Raw genomic sequence first — 27,328 nt, forward strand, 5'->3', positions numbered from 1 at the left:
AGAGAGAGACGGCGATGCTCCATTTTCCCGACACTCGTAACTTATTTTTATATCCTACAAACCAGAAAATGTGAAATTGTAAAACAGAGACCATGGAAATTACGGGTCGTTGCCACAATTGCGCTTACGCGAATCGGAAACGCAAGTAACGGGACTAAAAAGGATTGTGACGTCATGCGTTACGGGACAGGGGAAATAGTTAGACCGATATGGGCGTGCACTTTGCCCCGTTTTCCTACTAAACAGCGATTTCCACAGAAGATTTAACGAGGTTTGCCGTACCGAAAAGATCCATTCAACATGAGCTTGTAGCACTGAACAACGAAGATGGCTGCTGACAGATTTTCAATAAGCTAGTTGCGGATATTACACGGCATTATTTTCTCAAAATATGGGTGTTAAATGCGCAGAAACCGTTGTTTGGAAAGAAAGAAAACCACTACCTTCTCTACGAAAATATCAATGGCGCGTTCTTCACATCAATTTTTACCATGATATATATGGTTAAAAACGAGATATATGGGTTGTACCATCACCCTGATTAGGATAGTTGTCGATTCCTTTTCCGTGCTCATTTGCAAAATTTCCTGCTGAATGAAAATGCGAGTAGGTGTTTTGTTTTCGGAAATGGAGGTCGTGACGTCAGGCATCACGGAACAGAGATAGGTTACGACGTCGATGCACCGTCCTCCGGACACTCGATTTTTTTTATAACCTATAAACCAGAAATGCGAAAATCTAAAGCCCAGACGATATAAATTTAGGCTCGTTGCCAAATACAGCTCGAGATTATGGCAAAATGGAAACGGGGGCGCAATGCAACAGAGAACCGGGCCTCGACACTCGGGAGGCCATAAACAAACTGTGCGTCGAGATCGAGTCGGTTTTGCAGCAGTTCGAGCACTCCCGAAAGTCGAGGTAACGTGGCCGCCCATTTTCAAACTCGCGACGATCAAATGTACGTCTCGATTTAGGCGAGGAAAGTCTTGGGTGAGGGATACGTTCAGCCATAACAGCAGGCACACGTCTCTCAACTGGATATCCGCGTCGTTTCAATTGTGGGCGTCGTTGTCGCTCGCGTTGGGATACTTTATGGACGGCGACAACGTCGAACTCTACGAGGCGCTGATAATCCTGTTGCTGCTGTTCATTAACCTTTCAATAATGCTGTACGAGAATAAGGCGAGACACGACGAGATTCCTGCCCGCGTAAGGATGGTCCTCCACCGTCTAAAGAATCAAATCGGTCGTCTCGATTGGAAACCCGAAAATTATCCGAATTTATACACGCCCCTGTCCCCTTGCATCACCTTGCAGTGGACGTACCGAAACGGGCGTCTGGTAAATTTACCGTGGGCGCTTCTCGTCAAGGATGACGTCATACTAGGTACCCCATTTTACGGTCGGCGGTGCTATTCGGCGTTAACTGCTTCAGGTTTCAGTTAAACCTGGTCAGGTAAGTCCCGGATACTGCGAGGCACTCGACAAGCACTCGGAACATCCGATCCTGCACGCGAAAGAGGTGTTTTCGCCCGCCATCCAACATGCCAACGAGATATTCAGCGTGCCCAAGACAAGAAGACCGCTGGAAGCGAAAAAGTATAGGTGGGCGGCGGTTCGGGTCGCCCCTTGCGACGCTAACATCGTTGTTTGCAGACTACTGGAAACGCCTTACTTGTATAACCTCAAATTGTCGCTGGAGGAGGCGCTCGACAGGCCCGTGACGCAACACAATCGCGAGCGCTATTTCGTGATGATCAAGGTGGTCGAGGGCGTGGTTCTGCCCGTCGTATTCGTCTCTGTTTTCTTGTCGAATTTGTTCAGGTACTGTACCCTATTGCTGGGTTTAATTTATAAAAAGGTCTGGTATGCATCAAGTGTCCATAAAATTTATCAGTTGGTAATTCACAATGTTGAGAAATGCTTCGGTTCATGGGAATAATATAAAATACAAACTTAAAGAAAAATCCCAAATAAATAATAACAAATTCTGGAAATTATGTGTCTCTGAAAATTGGCAACAAATAATGAAAAAGCGTTAGAAATTTTGATAAAGAAATTTCGAAATATCTGTAAGCTATCATTTAAAAGTTACTACTAGTTGAAAATCAAGAAAAACATGGATTGTTCTTCTCCTAATACATTCAGTCAATAACAAAAACAAATTAAATAAGGTCTGGAAAAACAATCCAGATGATGAGTATCAAACAAGCTTGTGAATAGTGAATTAAAAAATTAATATATACAAAATCAAGTGAACACTCGTAATAGAAATATTATTCTACCTCGACAAAGAAGCTATGTGTATTATGCAGTACTGAATTAACTAATGAACTGAAAATTGTCAATATCCACGGAAAAGTGCTTAAATTTTTTTTAATGAAAACAAGTGTTACACTGGAATGAATAAAATGTAAAAATGAAATTCAAAATATCTCTTTTTTAATTTGTAAAATTATAGAATAAATTAATGTCTTGTGTATAATTGGCGAATTGCAACTCACAACCAATAGTAAGTTACCTTTTGTGTCAATATCTTTCAAATACTAGTCAATATCGGCGTCTTCGGACTTTATAGTAACTAGAACAGTAATAAACCATTAGAAATCGACGTAAAACCCCCTTTGTGAGTCAAATAGTTGCCGATTTCGATAAGATCCCAGTCAGAATCTGCTTTTTCGCCTCTTATTGTACCGAAATCTAACATAGAATTGCAGATATGTACTTAAAACCCCTCTTTTTGTGACAAATAATTTGTTTTCCCTCTTGATTTCGAGCAGGTTATAGTCAAAACCTGCATTTTCATAAGTTACCAGACTGAAATATACATTAAAACTGCAGATGACTACTTAAAAACCCTCTTTCTTGGATTGATAGTAGGTTTTTCTTCCGCATGTCAAACAGATTCCAGTCAAAACCGGCTTTTCCGACACATATCGTACTTAAAACCGCATCAAAATTGCAAATATCAGCTTAAACTATCATTTTTTGACACAAACAGTTACCTTTTCGTGCCAATATCTTTCAAATACTTGTCAAAATCGGCGTCTTCGGGTTAAGAACAAATTAATAATAACAATGAACGTCTTATGGAGTTATGTCCCTGACATGAAACGAAACTGCCAAAGCAAATCAAAAAATGTATTCACCAGAACCAAAAGAACCTTTGGAACTCAGCCAAAGAGACAAAAACTAAAGGGAAAAGTTGAGCAGAAGAAAATGGCTTACCATACATGGTTTACCACGAAAAACTCCCAAGACCCTGAAATGTATGTTGAACTAAAGGATAAAAAAAACTTAGAAAGATATTTAGGAGTTTGGAAGTTTTCGACAAGTCTGAAGAAAGAAAAAACTCAACAGAACGATGCGTTGATAGACGAGGCAAAGGTATAAGCAATAAGTAGAGAAGAAGTAAGAAAAGGAGAAATAATAAAATCAGACAGAAGACGGACATCAGAATGAATAGGAACAAGGCAATTAATATTAATTTGAGATTGTCAAAGCGGACATTCCAGCATTCCAACAAAGGTCAAAGGTCAACAGAACGGCCGCGCTTTCACTCTCATTTTTCAGGTACCTGTATTTCCACCAGTACCTGGGCAGGTACTCGGTGGCGAACATGTTCTTCGTGTCGCCGAGCAACGCCATCTTGCCGCTGTTGCCGCTCGTGTTTCCCGCGGTGTGGACCGCGTCCAACTACGTCGGCATGGCCCGGTTCAGGACTATTTTCGAAGCGACTCGCCATTTTCGCGGCGCCGGCTCCGCCTTCGAGGAGGACACCGACATTAGCGCAGCGGACCACGACGAAATCAAATACAGTCGCGCGCAGATGTGGCTAAATTTCATGAAAATCGTCAAGGCCGATCCCGAAATCCTCTGCCGTTCCGCGAACATTCTACACGTGCTCGGTTCGGTGTCTGTACGTAAGCACCCCGCCCCCATGTCACGCGTCTCAGTGTGTCCCACTTAAGAGCCCTTGCAAAATCTTTTTATGTTGTTGTCGGATAGATCTATCAAAAACGAAGCTAAATATCGTGTTTCCTATTAGATTGGGACTAATTTTTTAGGGATTTCTTCGAGAATAAAGAGCCAACGAATTCTTAAAAAAAACTAATTGTACTAATTTCCATTTTTTTTGTCGGATAGGTTTCGCTGAAAGACACTAACGGGTTTCATAAAATTAGAAATAACGGTACTTTTTAATTCTGATTTAATAATGAAAGTAACAGAAATACCGAAATCCATTTGACCATGGAGAGGCGGATATTCGACTGTCAAATTCGCTCGCTAATTTTGTTTAGGAGAATCTTATTTTATATTGGGCGTTCGGCTCCGTCGATAAATAAATTAATATCACGATAAAGACTATTATTATTTTTATTATTATACAGGCACTGGCGTGCGTCGACAAGAAGGGGGTGCTCTCGTGGCCGAACCCCACTGCGGAGAAAATTTTCTTCCTCGCCAATAAAGACGACGGGTCGGAGGGTAGCGGGGCGGGTAACCCCGACGTCCATCTTCGATCGGACAGTCCCGACTCGGCGACCGTCGAAGTGCTCGACCTCACCCACACCCACAACGACCCTTTCCGATTGCGGTTCGACGATCAGGACTGGCAGCGCCATCTAGCGTCGCTCAAACCGCTCGGACTCGCCATTCTGCTGAACACCTGCAACTTGGGCACGCAAGAACACTACTCCAAGTTTTGCTCGCACATCGCCTGCGAGGCGACGTACAACGAAAACCTCGTACCGGTGACGAATAGGCGGTGCCTGTGCGAGCTGGCCAAGGAGATCGGGTTCGTCGACGCCGCGCAGAAGATCTTTGCGCTCGAGCAGCAGCTCTCGGTGTTCAGGCACGTGGTGAGTCTCTCCCAGTAAACTCTGAAAGATCCCGAAAATGTCTGTTTTTGCGGATAAATTATTAACGATAAATGAAACACTCTTAAAGATGGGATAATTTTATTTGCACAGTATCGCAGTTACCAATACACATTTTAATTTTTACTAAAGGTTGCCTTAACTTTGCCCTTTGCCGTACGGGGCGCGTGCAAAATAAATTTTGACGATTTTTCGAAAGGAGTCTTGTTGCAATGGCTAATAATCGGTTCGATAGCCAAATCAGAGTGGGCAAATTTCATCCGTCGAACAGCACGCTTCGCGTCTGCCGAAAACTCTCGTCGAAACCGACGTCTTTCTCTCTACGCAGCAGCCGGAAATGGTGCGCAAGGACAACAAGTACGCCAGGACGCTCCACATGTCGACGCGTTTGAAGTTTCCATTTCCGCACGCGTTCTCGGTGACCGTCCGCGAGCAACTGGCCGGCGGCAGCTTCCAACTGCTCACCGAAGGCACCGCCGACATCGTCCTCGACTGCTGCGTCGATTATTGGGACGGCTCGGACCTGTGCCCCCTCACCCACACGGATCGCAAAAAGATTCAGGACTTTTACCAACGCAGCAGCCTGACGGCGTACTGCACTGCGTTCGCGTACCGCCCCCTGGCGGGACCGGTACCAGGCACCCTCGGTGACGTCTACTTGGAGCTACCCGGCGATGGGGGCCTTTTGCCGTCGCGCCATCGCAGCCCGACGCCCCTGGACTGCAAGAGCGGTCCCGATCCGAAGATCAAATCCGCCCAGTTTTTCAGCACGGGTAAGCGAAGGGGCGTGGTCGAAAAATAATGTCACCTAAAGGTCTCAGGGTCGTCTTTGTCCGCCTAGAGACCCACCGAGGGTAAAAAGGAGGAGGCAGAAATAGGGAAAGAGAAAAAGAATCACCTAAAATTGTAAGGTATTGTTTTAGGCGTATGAGTTCGCGGTCGATTACGCACATAAAAAAAAATGAGACAGATTCTTTAACAATTTTAGATAGACTCTCCGTGCGGACAAGGGAGCTTACTGATTCTCATAATAATTTTTCATGAAAAATCTTTTTACAGTAAAGGACCGGCAGGGGGCGAATACTGCCGATTATACACAATATATAAATATTTTTTATAATTTTACCAATTAAAAAACACTTATGGATGTTTTGAATTTTATTTATTCGATTGTAACACTTCTCAATGTTTTCTTTAACGTTTTTTTGTAAGCACTTGTTGTGACATGGCGGTGCTCATGTCTTTGCTATTCCCACAAACGTGGATTAGACGGAAAAGAATCTGCCAAAACACTTCACTATAAACGGGCACCTCCACAATATTTGGTTCTAGTGTGAAAACTAGATCCTTCGTCAGCAAAAATTTTTCTCAAGAGGGAGAGGTATCCATTAAAGGCGGGGCTTAATGGCTCTGGTAACCCTATCTGGCTTTTAAATGTCAAGCGGAAACAAGACCTAAAAAAGTATCGGGTAAGTGTGATTGCAAGTGGAACCATGTTACTGACGCGACAGGAAACAAGGGAAGCACTTTTCCTGAAATTGTCGTGGGCTCCAATCGAGTACCAACCACCAGGATATCGAAAACCACGGGGTAGAATCGCCGACAAAACTAGAAATATCCTTAATTTTATGATGAAATTGACGAAGGAAAGAAAAATTTAATTTTCCGGCGCATCCGCCATTAATGTAGACAATGGCAAAATGTGAAAAAAAATGGATGAGTTCGCTCAAACGCGTATTTCAGATATTGAAAAACGAACGAGTAAGAATTTCTTTGCTTCGCTGTTAGATCAAAAGAAAAAAGGATGTACGGGGCAGCTCAGTGTTCGGTATTTATTTCCGGATTAAATGGGCGCCACATAAAAAAACTATATAACAACCCCTTTGTTGATCTTAAAAAATAAGATTTATGAAATATATCTGGCAGTATGAATGGAAGTTGTTAAAACGGAATTAAATGTAGTAATTGCAGTAAAGTAATTAATACTTGTTGCTTGTTTGTTTAGATTCATCCTTTGGCAGTACATTTTTACAATCCTTTTGGGGGCTACGAATGGTGATAATTATCTTGTGGTGATTGTTGTTCGATATGAGCGTGACGTTTCAGATTCGCTGCTGTGCAACGATTACCCCGCCTCGGTCGCCGAGAACCCGTCGGAGGCGGAGGCCTGCTTCCAGATGCACTGCAACCAGATATTCATCGGCATGGTGACGATGCAGTACCAGGCGCTGGCCGACATGGTAAGCGGACCCGCCCCCGTACGAGGCGACTCATCAGTCTAAAACCGCGCCCAGGTGCAGCTCATCGAACAGCTGGAGAGGGCGTGCGTGCGCTTCGTCCATTTCAGCAAGGAGAACGAGCTACGCTCTAGGGTGTTCAGCGAGAAGATGGGCCTGGAGAGCGGCTGGAACTGTCACATATCGTTGCTGAGCGAGCGGCACAGGTAAGTCACGCGCGCACGCCTCGCTGTCACTAACACGCATGCTCCTCTTCTTCTTACCCCCTCTTCTGTGGCTTTCGGTCTCTGTGTGCGCAGACGGGACACGCCCCCCACGGAGACGGCGTCGTCGATGCGTCCCAGGCTCGACTGCAAATCGCGCGCACTCGATAGGTATCGGTAACAACGGTATAGTAGCAGGGGATTGGGTTTGTGTGTGTACGTGTGCGGTGCTGAAGGCGGGGCCCGAACTAACCCCTTAGCAAGGACGGCGGGTGCGATGTGTCTTAAAGGCGGAATTTTTTTCTATTATATACAAACTGTTTTAGTTATAGACAAAATTCTAAAAGACTATGAAGCTTTTTTCACAGCGAAAAACTAGCTTATCGTTTAAATAGGGAGTTTTAGAAGAATTTAAGATCTAGTATATTAACACAGCCAACAGGTACTCAAATAGCTCGTCTATTCTCAACCACCGCAACGATTTAATTTTAGGGGACACGTTCCTTAAGCCATATACAAACCTACAACAGCTGTTTTGTATTTTTTGAAGGCGTGGACAATCCACGAGTGTTAAACATGGGTAAAACAATACGAGGCAATATGACAATGCAGACAATATAGGTAGTTTTCATTGAAAAAAAGTTTTTTTTAAATTTCATTTTTAATCTTATTTTCGCGTACCCTGTATTAATATGTATCGAAATTTCTTATGAAATCCTTTTTATTCGACTCCTTTGTGTACAACAAAACTTTCGAATGAAAAAATGTCGCCATCGCTTCGGTTTAGGACACGCCCCCTCGCAGATCGTGTGTGTGCGCGTGCGTATATATATATATATATATATATATATATATATATATATATATATATATATATATATATATATACATGTAAAACGAAAACTGTAATATTGGGGGCGTAGCAACCACCTGGAATCGTCTCGGACGGTGAGCTTTTCGGCGCCGAGCGCCATCAACCTCGAACACTCGATCGTCAAATTCGACTCGGAGGTGGAGCGGTTCCACCTGTCGCGACGCCAGAGCGAAAACGCGGCCGACGGAGACGTCGGCGTGGGGGAAGCTCCGCCCATGCGCAGCGACAGTGTCACCCACGACTGGCAATCGCTCAGCTGTCTCACCGACAGCACAGAGCAGAGCGCCCCCATCAATTTCGACCTCAGCAACAGGGTGAGTTGTATGGTAGTCCAAGAGCCCGCGAATTCCGGGTCTTAGTTTAGTAATAAAATCGGAAAGTGTCCCTATGTTAATTACTCGCTAACGGCAATGAAACTCGACTGTTAAAGTTACATATTACAAAAATTTTTTCGTTTATTTAGGATTTTATTAAATTATACTAAGATAAAACAACGACAGATATCTTGAATCTAATCGCTACGCAGAACAACAACCACGAAGATCATCCGAGGTTTTATTGCCTATCAAAACGGAGGAAATACGAATATTTTTATGTATAAATTTAATTCCGGGAATACTAGAAAAGCCGGAAGAAATAATGTGCTGGACAACTAAAGACATTTTTGCTACTTAACGTCGATATTTATACATAAAAAAAAATATCAACATCAACATAATCATAATTTGGTCTATTTATGAAGTTCTAAATAGAAAAAAGAAAAAAAAGACCGTTAGTTTTTTGCAAAACAACACGAAAACGTTCACTGACTTGACCGTCAGAATTGACAAACGTCAAAATTCGAAATATCTCCGAGAACATCCGATCGCTCCCGGAAATGTCCGAAGTGGCACGCATCCGGGAGAAACGAAACTGACGTGGTAAAGTGACGCTTCCCGCACGCTAGATCGGCGCGTAATTAGGCATTTTACAGACGGGAGTAGAAAAACTCCTTTTTCATTGAAATTTTCTCCTTACAGTAAAAAAAAACAGCGAAATTGAATTAAAGATTTAAATGAAGCTTGCAAAACTTTAAAACGTAATTTGTTACATTTTCGGATTGTCGATTAATAATAACAACCTGTATAGGGGACATACACAGAGACGCTTTTAGGTTTTATAATTTAACTAACGCCTGGCCGTCGCTGTCTCTTGCCCTATAGGCGAAACTGCCCCGTGGGATCGACAAGATCCGCCCCCATATCGAGTGCATCGACAACGTGCCGTTACTAGTGTCCCTGTTTACCGATTGCACCCCATCCGCGACCAGAGAGATGCTCGCCATCATGCAGGAGTACAATGAGGTCGTCTGCATTCTCGGCTCGGCGCAAAACTGCGACAACGCAGGCATCTTCATGCAGGCGGACGCAGCGTAAGCATAAGCGGGAAAAATCGACATACCCCAAAGTTTTTTCTATTAACAAGTATACAGTTTTTTTTTTTTTTTTTAAGAAAGTTTCACACGCTACTGTAATACTATTTACAAACCTTCTGGAGCTGAACTGAAACTGGTTCATTTCAGCTCTGAGGAAGCGAACAGGTCAGCAAATTTGATTTATACGTAACCAAAGTAGGAATAAACCAGAAGTTTTGTAAATAGTACGTATACAGGGAGTTTTCAATAATTAAGGGGGCGTTTTGTGGGTCCATTTTGAAAAGAGAACTTCATATGATCATAAGAAGCCATGCCATGGGCCTAATATGGTTGTCGCAGCAAAGTACGAGGTTAGCTCCAAAATTTCCCGGCCTGATATAGACGCAGCTCCAGTATCACGATAAAACTTTGTCTTCTTTCAAATATATTATCTTAGCTGCAAAAAAAAAAGTCTTGCGTCAAGTAATTTTTTAATGACAGCATTTTAAAAAAAGACGTGTCCTAAAAAATGTCGCAAATAACGCAAATTGAGTACAGAGCAGTCATAAAGTTTTTGACAAAAGAAGGGTTAGCACCTAAAATTATTAAAGAAAGGCTGGATGGTGTGTACGGCCAAAGTTCTCCTTCGTATTCTGTAGCGAAAGAATGGGCAAAACGTTTTCGAATCGGGCAGGAGTCCCTTGAAGACGATTCAAGAACTGGTCGACCAGTGGAAGTCACAACGGAAGATATTGTTGCGATTGTGGAAGATATTATTTGACAAAGTTTGATATTTATAAAGTAATTACGAAATGTCAATTAGATCAGAAGTAAAGTACTTAAGCATCTTATTGGGTGTGCCTAGTGACTTATCAAAATAAGTATCTTGGCATGCCATACGGGGTACTAGTGTACTCCACAGTAAAAATTTTTTTTTTTGCCTTTTTTGATGCACGTCATAACTAAAATATACGGAAAATGAATCTGTAAATACTAAATGACAATAAATAAAATTGCGGAACCCTTGTGTAGAGTTTTTAAAAAGATATAAAAAAAATTGATTTGTTGGGGTACATTTGTACCCCACGGGGTACGACGAAGGTTAAGCCACCGAATGTTCGTAGGGTGTCGGTCGAGCCGCTGTACCCTCAGGTGTGCCAGAAGATGGCGGTCTTCGACAAAACCGCCTGTCCCAGTCCCACCGAGCTCTCGTGCCTGCTGAACTCGATCGCTTGTTCGCTGACGGTGACGCGTTCCGACCCGATATCCCTTTACCACCTGATCATGGAAGCGCGTCACTTCGGCTCCACCCTCTGGAGCTCCGTGCAGTACTGGCTGTGTTGCAGCGTCGCGCTCAGCTTCGTGCAAACTGCTGCGGTGGCGCTGATGCTGCCCGGACCACTGACCACCGGTCATACCTTGTGGTTCGCGGTCGTCGCGACGCCCGCCGTCGCCGTCGCCCTCTCGTTACGGCCGGTAGACGCGGAAGTGATGAAACGACCCCAGGGCAAAATTAAAGCCGCCTTCCGGTGGGACGTAAGTGCGTTTCGAAGGGGTCGCCCAATGATTCGTTCGCGAACTAAATTTTGGCCAAAACGTTTGTTATTGTTACAAGCAATATTAATTAACATGATAGGCATATATACAAATATGAGAGGGATAGTAATTAGTACATCTCGTACTTCTAAGCAGAAATGGTGCATGCGCCAGTGAAACACTAAAAAAAGAATAGGAAGGAATATCTAACTATTTTACGGTTTTTGCAACGACTTACCTTAAATTCAGTTCCGCGTTCATCCTAATAAATAGTGATTGCTAACGTATTTAACATTAACTACGCTAATTTTTCAAAGAAACTTCCACAGGTTACCGTAATACTTTTCACAGAACTTCTGGATTCCTCCTGCGTCGGTTTTTGCTGAGTTGAACTTGCTGACGTTATGCTGCTACTATATATATATATATATATATATATATATATATATATATATATATATATATATATATATATATATATATATATATATATATATATATATATATATATATATATATATATATATATATATATATATATATATATATATATATATACATATATATATAGTAGCAGGTAGTTTGTAAATATTACATTTGACGAAGACACGGTGTTGTCGAAACAATTGTAATGTGAATATTTAAAATTTCGTGAAAATCCGTACTTTTAGTTCTTATTTATTTTGTTAAATGGCTTTTCATTAAGTAAAAGCCACCTCAGTTCAATAAAATATTAATAGGTAAGCTAAGAAAATATAAACTGATCGATATATCAGAATAAACGTTTTGGCCATGCACGTCCATAAGAGCGAACCAGTGGGCGTGGCCACGATCACGATCCGTAATCGTCCGCTTCGCAGACCGCCGCCTTTATACTGTGGTGCTACGGTTTCAAGTTCCTGCCGACGCTGCTGACGGCGCTCGTGACGTACGTGGGCGTGTTGGCCGCCCACTGCAGCCGCATGTGTTCCGACCCCGCCTCCTGTCGCTGCGTTTTCTTCTACAATCCCGTCGCGGACGGCGACGCCTTCGGCGGCTTCGTCGAGAACAGTTGGACGCTGATCACCGCCCGCCTCATCGTCAGTTTCGTCCTGCTGCTGAATTTCGGTAATACCGTTTATTCTATGGACGCTCGGACGGCAAGAAACAAGCAATACAATATAACTTCACAAATTTACAGCTCACTGCAAGACCTTTGACACAGTTGATCTTCAACTGATGTTGGACGTTTTGCAGTACTCAGTCTTTACATAAATAATTTGTACTATGTCAACACGTCTTGAGACGATCTTATAATCAAAGTGGAAAATGACAATATTATGTCTATTATGTCTAATATCCGATGATTTGATTGTTTATGTATAATGATAATCGATAATTCCTTGGTTTTGACGTCTGGGGTTCTCGTCCAAACATACATCTACATGGTAGGCTCAAAATTTTACATTTGTTTATAATAAGATTTTATTATCTAGCAAGACACACCGTATTGATAGTTTTTGGTAAAATAAAGGTCTAGAGTAGTTTTGAGACAAAATAAAACCTATAAATGTAGTTTTTTCGATGATGTTGCTGTTGACTATAATTTCTGGGTTCACGCTTTACTGACTTAAGTGTGGTCTAACAGCATATTACATAACGTAATCATTTTTTTTTCATCGGTGGTTTAGAAATGAAACTTGCTGACGTTTCGCTAATCATCCTGCTGGCTTCTTCAGAGCTTAACGGAAACTACTCTATAGGTCTGAGAATTTATAGAAATCTATAAGCAACCAAACAACTCAGATCTTTACCTGGCACCTGAGACAATGTACGTGCGCTTCCTTTAGCTCCGCCCCCATCAAACCATATATAAGCGGATACAGAATAGAACGAGAGCCAGTTTTAGTTAGGCTCTGAAAAAAGCAACAGGTCAGCATCCAATCATTGTTTGTAAGCTAAAGTGTTTTTTAATTCCTTATTAAGAAGCCAAGAGACTACTCGCGATATTTTGTTATTGATTGGAAATATACATCCTAGTCGTTGATGTGTCAGCTGTCATTGATCGAAAGCTAGATTTTAAATCTCGCGCAAAATTTTCTTCATAGGCATTAGGCAAGGCCCATATATCTCTAATAGCGATAAGGTGCGAATCAATCTTCTATTCGGTACCGCCCTCCCAAAACAATGAGCAATTGATAAAGAAAATACGCAGAGGTTCCAAGGTGCTTCCTTGTGATACTCCCGATGTTGTAACAAACTTCACCTTTCCAATGTTAACTTCCTGAGGCGTCCCCATCGAGTAAGACCCCATACACTGACATGCTCCCTTAGAATAACCACGATCGACTCGCTAGAGGGCGCTTTATAGCAACGTCAGCGCTTTATTTCAGTCGTTGTGTCGATAGGCTTCGTCCACAGAGACAGGCTGACGTTCAGAAAATCGCCGCACAGCAATGGGGCGTGGCTCGCGACCGTCGTCGCGTTGTAAGTATGGGGACGAGACGCCCACAGGTTGTTAAAAGGCCTTCCGCAGGGTCTGCCTCCAGGCGTGCTACACCGTGTTAGAATATAGGCGGGCGGCGTCGGAAACCGAAGCCGATAAACGATTCGACATCCCGCTGTGGGTGATCCTCTTCGCTGGACTGTCCCCGATCTTGGTGTTCGTCACCAACGAGTTCATCAAGAGGCAGGAAATCAGGTGAGGATCGGGCATGGATAACGACACGGCAGAAGCAGATCTCCTGTTTATCGACAATCAGCGCATATAAGAGTCTATATTATCACTCCCTATAGCGAAACGTAACGTAAAGCTCTGTATTACGAACAAAATTTGTTGTACCATTAGGGCTCCATTCAAACCTATGTATTAATCCACTCTGTATAACGGATTTCTCACTCTCTATAAGGAATGTAGGCCGACTCGTAATTAATAGAGTCTATTACCTTCTCAGAATTCCTTACCCTAATAATCTAATTTTTATCGGTATGTATAAAAGGACACCATTGTTTCAATTAATTCTAATTTGAGTCAGTGGATAGGGCGAGCATGGCGAGTAAGCGAAACATTTTCTCTAGATGATAAAGTTGCTTTAATTCGGGGAATAGAACGGGGAGAGAGGAAAAGTGATGTGGGACGTTGATACGGAAAAAATCATTCAGGCTGAAGCGGCAGGCAGTTCTAGTAAAAAACTAGGAAAGCCAAAATTTAAGGATTTGGGTCGGGCAATGTTGTAGTGGTTCCAATAGTGGTATAAATTATGGACAGAGAAGGGGCGAAGCCCGTGATGTCGACAGAAACGTCACTAACGATTACCTCGAGAAGACGTGGCCAGAACTAGCAGAAAAGTACCCTGCTAACGAAACTGGTATTTTTTACAAAATGACGCCGGATACAACTCATAAATAAATAAAAATCATAAATAAAAATAAATAAAAAGCGAAAAGTGTATGAGTAATATGAGTGGGAGAGAAAAACGAAAGCTAGTCGTGATTGGAAAATCAACTAAACTCATTTACAAGGCAAACAAGCCAGCATGGATAACATCGCAAATTTTTGAAGAGGAGAATTAAAGGGGAGGAAAATATTACCTCTCTTAGATAACTGCCCTGCACATCCCCATATTCCAAATCTACAGAATATTGAATTGGAATTTCTTTCAGCCAAAACAACAAGTGTATTACAGCCGATGAACCAGAGTGTAATAAAAAGTCTTAAAGAGCCGATACAGCAAAGACCAATTTTCCATTAATATGCTAGATGCAGTCAACTTTATTAGTAAAGCTTGGAAAGAGGTGACAGCAGAAAGAATTCAACAATTTAATTCAAATTACCGAGACAGAATGGGAACAGCTAGTGGATAAAGCAGTTTCATACAATAATTACTTTTACAAGTGAGCAGTTGCAAGATTTTATGGTGACAAATCAGGATTTGCCTACAATAACAGACTTGACAGAGGAAGCCGTAGTACAACATGCAAGAAAGGGTGAGGAAGAGCACCAAGAGGAAGAAGAAGACGAAGAAGTTAATCTGGGACGACCACCAATGATTCAACAAGCACTATATTCAGTTAAGCTGCTAGAGAAATTTTTTATGATGCCTCTCGCGAGTACGAGATGTATACTAAAAAAATTCAAAAGAAAATGACCGATTATTTGAAACATTAAATGTAGTTCTTAAATATTTATATAAAATGTTCCTAAGTAGATGTTAAAATATGTATATAAAATAATTAAATATTACAGAACACATATTCGTTATTATTCAAGTGACCATAACTCTATAACGAAAAAAAAAGCAGTCCCTTCAATTTCGCTATATAGAGTTTCGACTGTATTTCAATTACTGCCAACCAAATCGTTATACATTAAAATGGAACTTGTGAAACTGTCAAACTCTTCCCAACTATCAAACACTGTGGCTGACGGGTTGACTTTTTTTTCCAAAATAAAGGCACTTTTGACAGTTTAGAGTGAAAAAGCCCATAATCGTGCGTTCTTAATATGTCAAAACTTCTTTGCCTTCATTTCGTCTCCCTTTCAAATATGACAAATTTGAAAAATCATCGTTTCTCTTCTACCTAGAATCACTGTCAAAAACTTGAAAAACTTAATAAACAATATTAGTGGAACCATCAGACTTTACTGTGGCAAATACACCATGCAAAAGATTCCAACTTCCAAAGCTCAGATTTTCTAAACGGTCATACCGGTTTTGGTAGTGCTAAATTTAAGTCAATTGTCACACCATCTCCCGAATTCTGGTGCTAACCCAGCAAAAGTTCCCCCAGGTTTACACCAAATAACGCATTTGGAAAGACAATTGGCATTTAGTAGAAAAAGTAAGGGCCCCAAAATGGATCTCTGAGGAACCCCACACCCAATCTTCTAGACTCTTGAGGAGTATGTAACACCGTTGCTCATTCCTTAGCACACAATGGGCGTGGATTACTGAACGATTATATAATAGGTTTAGGGATACTGAAAAAGCGTTGCTTGTCATCTCCAGTGCTTTGAAAATTGTTGTGATTTATGGAATGAACTTTCCTTCTTAGTTTTCTGAATGCACTATGCACACTAGAGAGATTGTTTGTTCATACAAAAAGATACATACCATTGCTTTCACTGTGTTTTTATCCGCAGGGTCAACAAGCGGTTCCTGAAGAGGGCCCGATTGGATTTCGGCACGAAACTGGGGATGAACTCGCCGTTTTGAGTAGTTTTAGGCATTAAAAGACTGGACTGTTACTTTTAACTATGTAATTAAATTGACCAAACAGGGTCAACAGGGTGAAACCTGGTGTAAATATAACAGAATATTTTGCCTGTTGTCTCTAATTATAACTTGATATAGTTTGTCTCAAAGTAAATCGTCTTGGCTTTTATTTATATATAAAGGTTAAATATGATATTATGCTTATTGTATAGGCTCGAAATAAATATCATTTTGTAATATTCTTGGTTTCGTGGTAGCTCGCGTTATTTTTCGCGGATATTGTTTAAAAGTTTTCAAAAAGTCCTGCCCTTGTATCTTTATTGATGGAATAAATTCCTCCTCTGAGCCAAGCCAAGCCATAACGACCTATTTTGAGACACACTTTACATGCAAGAATAATTGAAAATTAGCGAGAAAAGTTGCGAAGGCAACACAAACTTTGTTTTTTTTTTAGAAAAAGTGGAATTTTATCTCCCATACACCCACCATTATTTAAAAGTAACCGTTATGTAAGAGGTGTAACAATAACACTCCTTGCAATAAGGAATTAAAAAAATTAATTACATTTCTAGAATTACCAAACAAAAAATTCTAAAAAAAGTAACAACCCCATTTGGTAAATATCACAAAATTTAACAAAAGCGCTCCCCGCAAAACAAAAAAAAAATAGATTTGTTTCCAAAAATCAAAAAATGATAACTTAAACAAAAACGTCAAACCAAAAATAAATTTACATCCCGTTCGTTGCGTTTCTTCATTGCCCTCCTCCTCATTTTTATTATCTGCGAGAGACTTGTAAACCGACACCTTTTCAAATTCGGCCTCATAGAATAAAGGGACACGTTCGTTTACATCACAGACCACGAATGCAGAGAACGTATTTAAATGAACTCAAATGAACGAATCTTTTTGCGGTGGACGTATTCGAAAATTTGACACCGTCGATAAGAACGGTATTAAAAGGCGAAATTGTCCAATCAGCTTGCGAAATAACTATCGCCTCGCTTTTTAAAACGACTCCAACCCAAAAACAAGAATATTATCAGCATCCATCATTCTGATTCAGATGGAACGGATTTTTTTTATTCTACGGTTGCTATGATACGTCAAATTCGAATGTTCCGTCGCATCTTAACGGCCAAAGCTTCGCAAAACTTTGTCGGTGCAATTTTTTACATTGCTTTTTGCAAAAATCATGGCGCACACGTTCGACGACTTTAACGCCATGCAGTTTGTGGATCTGACTGCCGAAGAACCGTTTCTCGAACAACATGGTAAAGCTTAAACGCTAGTTTTAGATGTGATAATAGTTTTGCATGTTTTAGGTTCCGACCACCAAACGGAACGTAGTAGCAGTAATTGTGACAAGGATCCCTTGGCACATTCTTATGAACAAGAGTCTCAGGATTTTTTTACATTAAGAAAGTCCCTGAGTGTGGGAACTCTAGTAATGTTCTCAGAAAATGGATTGCAAGATAAATTTTTAAGGTCGGTTTATTATATTGTTCTAATTTGGAGTGATTATGCTGGTTTCAGGGAAAACATAGAGCGTCTACGTGTCGCTGATACAGATGTCCCGGTAGCAAATTCCAGTGTGGTAGGGATAAGCGTTATTGTAAGTTTCATGTAACAAATTGACTTCCTGCAGGAGAGTCTTGCCAAACCGGGTCATACAAAGAAAACGGGTTTGTCGGATAGTCTGGGTCGCGGCTCTGCCCAGAAATTTATTAGTTTCGCTGAATCGGTTAGGCAGTTCCAGAACCGGACGCCGCAACGGTTCCGAAGCAACCCGGAATTGAAGAAGAACCCGCGCCAGCCTCAAAGGACGGTTCCCCACTCGCCCGCCCTACGAACGAAATTGCGACACCGTAACATTCACATACCGTCGCGGGAAGAGAAAGAAATGGAGGAGTATGAAAACGCGAAAAAGTAAGTACATCCTATTCACAGCTACCCTAGGTTTATCCTACACAAGAATTTTTAAAATTTTGAAATTGTGACAGTATTTCGCAAGTCTGTGATAAAATCAGCTACCATAATTTTGCAGCTACTAAGACTCACAATTTAAAGTCTGCGGTGGGAGTAGGACTAGGATAGGATAATTAAATATGTGAATATTATACATTAGAATCATAGATCAGCCTCGCCAACTCTGATAAAGATATTAAAAATCACTCTAATTTTTTCTATGTAAATGGAACTAATACTAATAGTCGGATAAATAAAGATATTGTCATGTCATTGGCAATAAGTAACTAAAAAAATATAAAAATTTAAATGGAAAAAATCTGGAATAGCAACGCTTTGTATAACATTAGCAATAAAACATTTTTTTCGATTGTAAAAAATCGTTGATCTTTTGCTGACTCTCCGTTGTTTGACATAGTAATTTCTTCGTATTGTTATGACTATAATGAAATAAAGGTATTATTTGTCAAAGCGTTTATTACAAATTTTAGATATTAACTTTTCAACAATCCGAGATCGTTTTGTCGAAGCGAATCGATTTATGAGAAGCAAATTTCATATATATCCAGGTTATTATATATTATTGGGTTGTTCGGAAAGTCATTTCGTTTTTTTTTGGGGAACATGAAAGACAGTTTTCGTATAATGAATAAATATTTTATTAAATTATATATTGGCCATTCTGGTTCAACACCTTTTGCCATCTTTCTGGCAGTAACACATTTCCCCTCTCATAAAAGTTTTGGTCCTTGCTGGCGAAAAACTGGTTCAGGTGGTTTTTGACATCTTCATTTGAGGTAAAGGTTTTGCCATCCAAAAAATTTTGCAGGGACCGGAACAAATAGTAGTCGGAAGGCGCCAGATCTGGAGAATATGGTGGATGTTGCAGTACGTCCCATTCAAGCTGTAAAAGTTTTTGGCGAGTGACCAAACTTGTGTGAGGTCTCGCATTATCCTGGTGGAACACTACACCCTTCCTGTTGATTCATTCGGGCCTCTTCTCTTTAAGTGAATCATTCAATTTGTCCAGTTGATGACAATAGACTTCTGAATTAATCGTTGTATTGTCCGGCAAAAGCTCAAAAAAAACGATTCCTTTGACATCCCACCAAACGGAGAGCATCACCTTTTTTTGGTGAATGTTGGCTTTTGACACGCTTTGAGCCGGTTCATCTTTTCTGCTCCATGACCTCTTGCGTTTAACATTGTTGAATACAACCCATTTTTCGTCCCCGGTAATAATCCGCTTCAAAAATGGATCATTTTCTTGACGTTTGAGGAGCGAATCACACACGTCAACGCGACGACACAAATTTCGCTCCGTAAGGACATGGGACACCCACACATCGAGCTTCGAGGTTAAGCCCATGCCTTTCAAATGGCCATAAACAGTCGAATTCGACAAATTTAATCTCTCACCGATCTCTCGTGTGGTTATTCGCCGATTTGCATCAACTAATGCCTTTATCGCATCTTTGTCAGCTTCGACCGGCCTTCCAGACCGTGGTGCATCTTCGACATCAAAATTGCCGGATCGAAATTTTGCAAACCAGTTCTGGCACTGGCGTACTGTTACTACGCCTTCTCCATACACATCCGTCAATTTTTTTCTCGCTTGGACAGCATTTTTACCTTTTCTGAAGTAAAAAAGTAAAATATGACGAAAATGCTGCTTATTGCTCTCCATATTTAAAAGGGCTCCAACCAAAAACTACTGCGTAGAATTAATAGAACTTTTTCACACACAAGCCTTGCAATATCAGCTCTCAAGACATATAATGGTTATGCGGCTTAAGTGTGAAGTTGGTTTCGAAAAAACGTAATTAAGTCCTCTGACGGGAAAAAACGAAATGACTTTCCGAACAACCTTATATATATCTCATTTATTATTTGTTGTAGAAAAAAAATTTAAAAGTTGTATATAATACTAAAAACAATTTAATGTTATTTATAAATATACGTGGTAGTTCATAAATATGTGGGAATTTTTTAAAGGAAACATCCTGTATATTATTCCATTAGCAGTTACTTCCTTTTATACTAAGTGTAGGGTTGTTATGGTCTATATCGAGTGTTTTCGGATTTATGCTCATTTTATCGGCAAAAATGTCTTTAATAGCCTATATTTTTGAACACCCAGTATATTATACTTTCATTAATTATTTCCATTAATGCTCTTTGAATCTAATATTATTCAACTCTAAATAATGCTTTCATATCCCTTTTTTTTGCAAATGTAAGTTTAGGATTACGAAAAAAACAACATAAAAAATTGCCATAATTTTAGCGGTTAAAAAATTAAGATAATAATAACAACAATAAAAAGTTAAAAGATTATATTCGGAATTTGCGTTTTTGTTTTCACAATATTTCACTGTTTTATGTATTGTCATTTTCAAGAGAACAACATTATTTTGCGTCATATAAACAAAATAATTAAATCTATTACATATTTAATAAAATTATAATAATAATAAGTAGATAAAAATGTTCACAAAATTACGCATTCACAAGTCACAAGGGGTTTTTACATATGTGTATGTATATTCTTTCTTAATTTCTATTTTAGATGTTTTAACTCACTTAGGTTGTCAAAACTTTTTTGTGTTTAAATTGTTTAACATTCTCTATTGTTTGAATACCTGCGGATACAGTGTGTGCAGGGTGGACGGATCAAGAGAGGACTGTATTTTATTGTTGCATTTATAATGTATTTTTATATATATTTTATTTATATGCATTATAATATAAAAATTCTTTGTTAGAAAATAAATAAACGAACCAATATTATTTCATAATTTAATCACGAATCAATGTTTACAACATGTGTAACATTAAATAATCTAAAAAAAGTACTGGAGTTTTGAAAATAAAATTTTTGAATTTGAAATGAATTAACAAGGTAGAGGATCGGTTTCAATTAATATTTGACAGCAGTACGATTTTTTCGGGATTTGTCTGTGTTACACACGCTTGAAAAGTATTTTCAAAAAAATAAAGCATAATCAATATAGTACATGCTATAGACTTAACAAAAATGGCAATACAAATCCAAAATTTTTTTTTGGCTATTTTCGATTTACTTGAAAATGTGATACAAATTTATGTACCGCTTTTGATAACTTTTGAAGTCATATATAAAATCTTTCCTTTACACATAAATTAGCGATTTCTACGGTTTTATGCCCTTTAGTAGTGATAATAATAAAATTCCTAAATGGATGTGCAAAAATATTTCCTGGATGTGACAAAAAAAATCATACCCCGTGGTGCATTAACGCACCACGGGGCAAAATGGGTTAAATTAAAATAAATCTACTTTTCTTCCATTTACATGTCTTCATCTTATACTGGACACCCTGTATAAGCCTCGTAGCTTTAGAATTAAAATTAGTCTGCACTTGATCACAAAAAATAAAGACAATGGAAGCTCGACAATTTCTTGGTACCTTTAAGTAAATTTCAAAAGTTTGTTTAAAAAATAGTGGTATAGTTTTGGTTTCGTGTATAAATATGTGCAAATATCGCGCAGGTTTAAAATCAAAGCGCAACCGGTCAGCCAGAAGGTGCTGCGAGGACCTGTAAAAGCGGCCGAGCTCTCCAAAAAGCCCATCACGGTCCCGGAGCCGTTCGCCATCACGTGCCCGCCGCCCAAAAAGGTAAGTGGGTTTTTAAACTACAGTAGAACCTCGATTATCCGTGCCAGCCGGGACCGAGCCTTCGCCGGATAATCGAAAACACGTATAATCCAAAGACCTTTCTTTTTTCCTGAATAACTTTCGAACCGTTGGAGCTACGAAATTGAAATTTGTCAAAATTTCATCGTATTCCGATTCCATTTGCGAAGCAGAAATTCTTAAAACTGATGTTCAAAGAAGTTTTCCTAAGCTTCATTGTTGAAAAGATTTGTTCGCATATAAGGGGTGTTTTTTTTTTCGATGTATAGAACTTTAAGTTGCAATAAAACAACAATGGATTATTCGATTGAAATCAATTTTATTTATCTGAAAGATAATATTGTAGCATTACATTTTAAATATGATTTCTGGCATATGACCGCCACGGCTGGCGCGGACGTAGTCAAATCTGGACGTCCAATTTTCGATGACTTTTTCCAACATTTGTGGCCGTATATCGGCAATAACACGGCGAATGTTGCCTCCCAAATGGTCACGCGTTTGTGGCATATCCGCATAGACCAATGACTTTACATAGCCCCACAGAAAGTAGTCTAGCGGTGTTAAATCGCAAGATCTTGGAGGCCAATTCGCAGGTCCAAAACGTGAAATTAGGCGGTCACCAAACGTGTCTTTCAATAAATCGATTGTGGCCCGAGCTGTGTGACATGTTGCGCCATCTTGTTGAAACCACATCTCCTGGTTATTCAATTCAGGAATGAAAGAGTTAGTAATCATAGCTCTATACCGATCACCATTGACTGTAACGTTCTGGCCATCATCGTTTTTGAAGAAGTGCGGACCAATGATTCCACCGGCCCATAAAGCGCACCAAACGGTCAGTTTTTTTGGCTGTAACGGTGTTTCGACATATACTTGAGGAACCATTATTTTCGAAATAATGGAAGCGTTGTTCGGGCGTGAGTCTATTCATGATGAATTGCCAAATCAAACTGAGAAGAAATCACTTGACAGCTGTTAAATCGGTCGCCATCTCGAACAGTAATGCCAACTTAAAGTTCTATGCATCGAAAAAAAACACCTATTATAAGATGAGCCCAACATATTATCTTCGTTGTATGAGTAATTAGATGTGGGAAATTATCTGGACTTAAATTTTTATAAAATTGTAGTAATGGTACTGTATGAAAAGTTTGTTTCAGGAGAGTAGTTCTATTAACTCAAGTTGAATTTTTGAATCAACTTCTTCGTAATTAACACTGAATGGGGTTCAAAAATACTGAAATCTCTTTTTGAATTCTGACGATAGTTTTCTCAAATTAATTTCGTATTTTTTAATCTTAGTTTTATATAGTGAATTTTAAAGATTGTATTCTTGGAAAATGAGAAAAATCAGATTTAGAGATCCGATTAGCAAGTAATAATTACTATAATTTAAAACTCTTCAGGTATTGGCAAATATCGTGAAGAAACTGATTTTTCCCTTGCAATTAAGATTATTCATGTGTACGACGAGGTCTGTGAAAATAGCGAAATCAGAACGCCACGTTTCGTTTTCTAACACGTCAAATTGATTATAAATGTCTTTATCAAGAAGAAAATTCACAATATCGTCTTTTAAATCTCAAATTATTTCAAATACTTTTCCAGTCCTTAACCAACGAACTTTTGAATAATAATAAAAGGATATCAGAATGCTCAGCATGTACGGACTCCAAAAACAATATTAAGTATATGGTCAATATCTAAAGCCGATTTACAGAGAGCTTCCTGATGTATTAGGCAATGCAAACAGTATCATTCTCCGGATACTTGGAATTAAATTTCTCAACAAATCCTTGACTGATTCCAACTATATTAGGAGCGCCATCTGTAGTTACATTGCATAACTTATCAATTGGTAAATCGATACGATTTTCAAATTCACAAAATATATCGGCACCATTCGTTGTCCCTTTCATCGACTGCGGCTCTGCAAGTTCTGTAATTTCAAAGTGGGCGTTGATTCCTCTTACAAATATGAGTAACTGCGCAGTATCGCTGATATCTGTACTTTTATCCATGGTAATTAAATAAAAAATAATTTTTTGAGTTTTGTAGTCAGTTGTGAAATTAGATTTTTATCAATAGTTTCATTTCTCTCGGTGATTGTTCTTCCTGAGAGCGACAGCGACTGAAAATAGACGAAGTTATCTGGGCTAGTGCGATAGCCAACGTTCGTAGAGGATAAGCGCGAGAAAAAGAAGCTCTTTGCATTATTTTTTGTGCCCCACTTCACTAAAAATTACATTGTCGTAGTGAAATAATATCGGAATCTTTATGTGGGCAGGTGGCGCCGCCAGAGCCCAATTTCGAGTTCCACGCGAGGCCGGTGCCGAAGTCGGTGCGCGAACCGCTCCCGGAGGCGGTCAAAAGGACGACGCCGCGCCCTCGCCCGACATCGGCGAAAGTGGACAAACCCGCCCCTACCGAAAACAAACCGATGAAGAAGACCCAACCCGAGCCGTTCAGCTTCGAGGAAAGGGACAAGATGTGCATGAGCAAACGACAACAGTTAATTCATAAAGTGAGTACGATGGCAGCTCCTCTCTTCTCGACATACGAGGGCTGCGCCAAAATTTCCCTGCCTGAATATGAAAGAAACAAAGTAGAGTAACAATTTTTTATTATTTTTCAATATAATCCCCCTTAACTTCAATACATCTCTTTATTAACAACTCAATCCCTTAAAAAAAATATTCTTTTGGTTTGTCTACAAAATGAGCTAAAACAGCCTCTTTTAAGTTTAGTTTAGAAAGACATGGTGTTGTCGAAACAATTGTCATGTTTATTTTTTTTTTTTTTTAGAAAAGATCTAATCTCGCGTAGTATTACCGTTTTTATTCAATTCTTCAATTTTGGCCGATCTTCCAATTTTTTTTGTTCATTTTTATGTTCGTTTGTTTTTGTATGTCATATACTACGTTTTTACTTAAATTTACTTGGTATGTTAACACGGTCAAATAAAGAAAAAAAATAGGTCATTCCGTGTTTATAACCGCGCGTTTCGCAGATCTTGGAAGAGGAGAGACGGGCGCGGGAGTTTCACGCGAGGCCGATGCCCAAATCGCTCTACGGCGGCGGCGGCGGCTCCAGGGAGCGGATCAACTCGTCGAGCAGTTCCGCTGGTTCCAGCAAAAAATCGGTAAGGGCACGGGGCCCAGTGGGCACATCGATAAAAAGAAAAAATTATTACGAACATCAAACTTTAATACAATATAATTATTATACAGGGTGTTCAAAAAAAAAAACTCTATATTTAGACACAGTTTTTAATTAAATCGTGAAAACTGTTTAATAACACTACACAAAATCTAGAAACATTTCGAAAAAATTATATTTAAGTAAATAAAAAAAATAATCCGGGGTGTCCCAAAAGTAACAATGTACCAAAAAAAAAGTTATTGATTTAATACAGAATAAAACAAATTATTTAAGTTTGTTTGCTCGAAAGAAACGAAGTAAAACAATAACAGGGTTTTTATAAATCTAAAGTATCATTCAGTTAAGCACGTTGCTCTGTTTGTATTACAATTTTTGCATTAGTCATAGCTCAAAAAAAGGTAAACCTAAGTTCCCCGGTAAGTTCTTTAAAAATTATTTTTATAAAATGGAGCAGACGCAGGCAACCCAAGACCGGACGAAAAATATCAACTATGTTCAAAGAACATGAAAGAGCTTTAAGACTAAGACAAATAAACTCATCAGCAGTTTGCGAACACAACCGCGAAACCGCACATAAAATTTTATTCGATAAAACTAAAAATTCTTGCATGCAATCCGTTCTTCTATCAAGGAAAAATCCGAGGGTCTATAGAAATCTATCTAACAATTTTAGACTTAAGTCTTTACCTGTCACCAATGTGGGAATCAGTCATCCGAGACAATGTTCACGCCCCTTCTTTAGCTCCGCCCCCCTTAGACCGTATATAAACTCTGAAAAAGTCAACAGGACTATTGGCGAAACGGCAGCAAAAGTATTACAGTAGCCTCTGTAAGTTTCTTTGAAAAATTATCTGCTTATATGCTATTTGAGGGAGGCGGAGCTTAATAAATACTTGCTTACTTAGTAAATCTAAGTAAGCAGAATATGGTAGGGTTGTTAATCGAAACTCTTTTTAAAAGTGGCTAAGTGGTTCAAACAATATTATAGGCCGCATCGCGAGCAACGATTTTTTGTATTATACGGTTTTCGTCTGTCACACGCGCTGCTCGAGATATTTGAAAAAATCCATATGAAAATCGCCATTCCTCGGGCTCAGTCTAGACGCGATGACGTCATTGACTATTACGGCGTGCCCTATTAGGAAAATTCTTGGACCAGGAAACGTGGGAGATCCGCTTGTATAACCTCATTTATGTACAGGGTGTGTCGACTATTTGCAAACAATTGCCTTTTTCGCGGGTAAATTATTAGCCGTTAATGAAAAACTATAAAATGTGGGACATGTTGGTTTAAACAGTATCGTAAATTCTGTGGGAGAGAGACCGAGAGAGTTTCAGGTTTTGGTCTATCATACAGGGTGCGCAAATAAATGATGAATGCTTATTTCAGGAGAGTCAAGAGAACGTGACGGAAGTTCCGTTCAGGGCCCGTCCTCCCGTCGTCCTGACGAAGGCGCCCTTCGTGCCGAAGAAGGCCGACAGGCCGTGCGTGACCGTCGAGCCTTTTTTTCTGAACACCGAGCAGCGGGCCCTCGAACGCGGGGAGTTTCAACGCGAGCTGCTCGAGAAGGAGGAGCGGTTGGCGGCGGCGCGCCGCCTAGCGGAAGAGCGACGACTCGAGGCCGAGAGAGAAGAAATCGAGAAGCTGAGACGGGCGGCAGAGATCAAAGCGCAACCCGTCAAAAAATACAAACCGATACAGATCAAGCCTGCGAACAAGGTGACCGAACCGGTATCGCCCAACTTCCATTGGAAACGGAACAAGGAAAACGTCAGCGACAACCCGGTGGGCGGGGCCTCTGCTATCCGGGATTAGGGCCTTCAACGTTTTCCATATTTTCTTTTTTATTTAAGATAACATAAATAAAGCTGTTACTTTTACGTCATCTTCTTTGTTGAAGAGTGAGTGGGGCGGCAAACAGGCCTCAGTGATCACGTGTGCGCTCACAAACGCTTTTTCATCGATGCAGTTTTTTTTTACATTTTAAACCATAAAATTAGCGAGAAGTTACAAATCATGAGTAATAATGTAGGAAACGGTGCATCACAAAAACTTTAAAAACATGATGGTATGCAAAATTTTGACATGACATCAGAAAATTTCTTCTTTTACTTCTGTTGGCCAAGGTTGGTAGGATAATTCCGCCATTTTCTCGGTAAATGATAATTGTAAACTAGAGAATTTAATTTTGTGCTAATC

The 27,328-nt window shown here is 39.9% G+C and overlaps 2 protein-coding genes across 5 annotated transcripts; both read left to right on the plus strand.

Annotated features, from left to right (window-relative positions):
* Positions 1–701: 701 nt before the first annotated feature.
* LOC132699422 (transmembrane protein 94) lies at positions 702–17,052 on the plus strand. Of its 4 annotated transcripts, none has more exons than XM_060666112.1 (17): positions 702–918; positions 975–1,387; positions 1,443–1,605; positions 1,657–1,824; positions 3,574–3,919; positions 4,392–4,862; positions 5,116–5,653; positions 6,987–7,120; positions 7,175–7,323; positions 7,417–7,491; positions 8,244–8,508; positions 9,397–9,605; positions 10,712–11,123; positions 11,984–12,230; positions 13,496–13,589; positions 13,639–13,803; positions 16,246–17,052. In XM_060666112.1, the coding sequence occupies exons 1-17, from the start codon at positions 800–802 to the stop codon at positions 16,316–16,318; spliced, it is 4,041 nt and encodes a 1,346-aa protein (XP_060522095.1). In that variant the 5' UTR covers positions 702–799; the 3' UTR covers positions 16,319–17,052. The 4 variants fall into 4 exon arrangements, with proteins under 4 accessions (XP_060522095.1, XP_060522098.1, XP_060522096.1 ...); XM_060666115.1 differs by having other exon boundaries at positions 5,209–5,653; XM_060666113.1 differs by having other exon boundaries at positions 1,443–1,599.
* Positions 17,053–17,447: 395 nt separating this feature from the next.
* Positions 17,448–27,221, plus strand: LOC132699266 (targeting protein for Xklp2 homolog). The gene is made up of 8 exons (XM_060665899.1): positions 17,448–17,592; positions 17,644–17,806; positions 17,855–17,915; positions 17,967–18,247; positions 21,819–21,945; positions 24,254–24,490; positions 24,977–25,108; positions 26,519–27,221. The coding sequence occupies exons 1-8, from the start codon at positions 17,514–17,516 to the stop codon at positions 26,942–26,944; spliced, it is 1,506 nt and encodes a 501-aa protein (XP_060521882.1). The 5' UTR covers positions 17,448–17,513; the 3' UTR covers positions 26,945–27,221.
* The last annotated feature ends 107 nt before the right edge of the window (positions 27,222–27,328 follow it).

The sequence above is a fragment of the Cylas formicarius genome, unplaced genomic scaffold (assembly GCF_029955315.1).
Source record: "Cylas formicarius isolate icCylForm1 unplaced genomic scaffold, icCylForm1.1 PGA_scaffold_3__17_contigs__length_32017465, whole genome shotgun sequence".
NCBI lineage: Eukaryota > Metazoa > Arthropoda > Insecta > Coleoptera > Brentidae > Cylas > Cylas formicarius.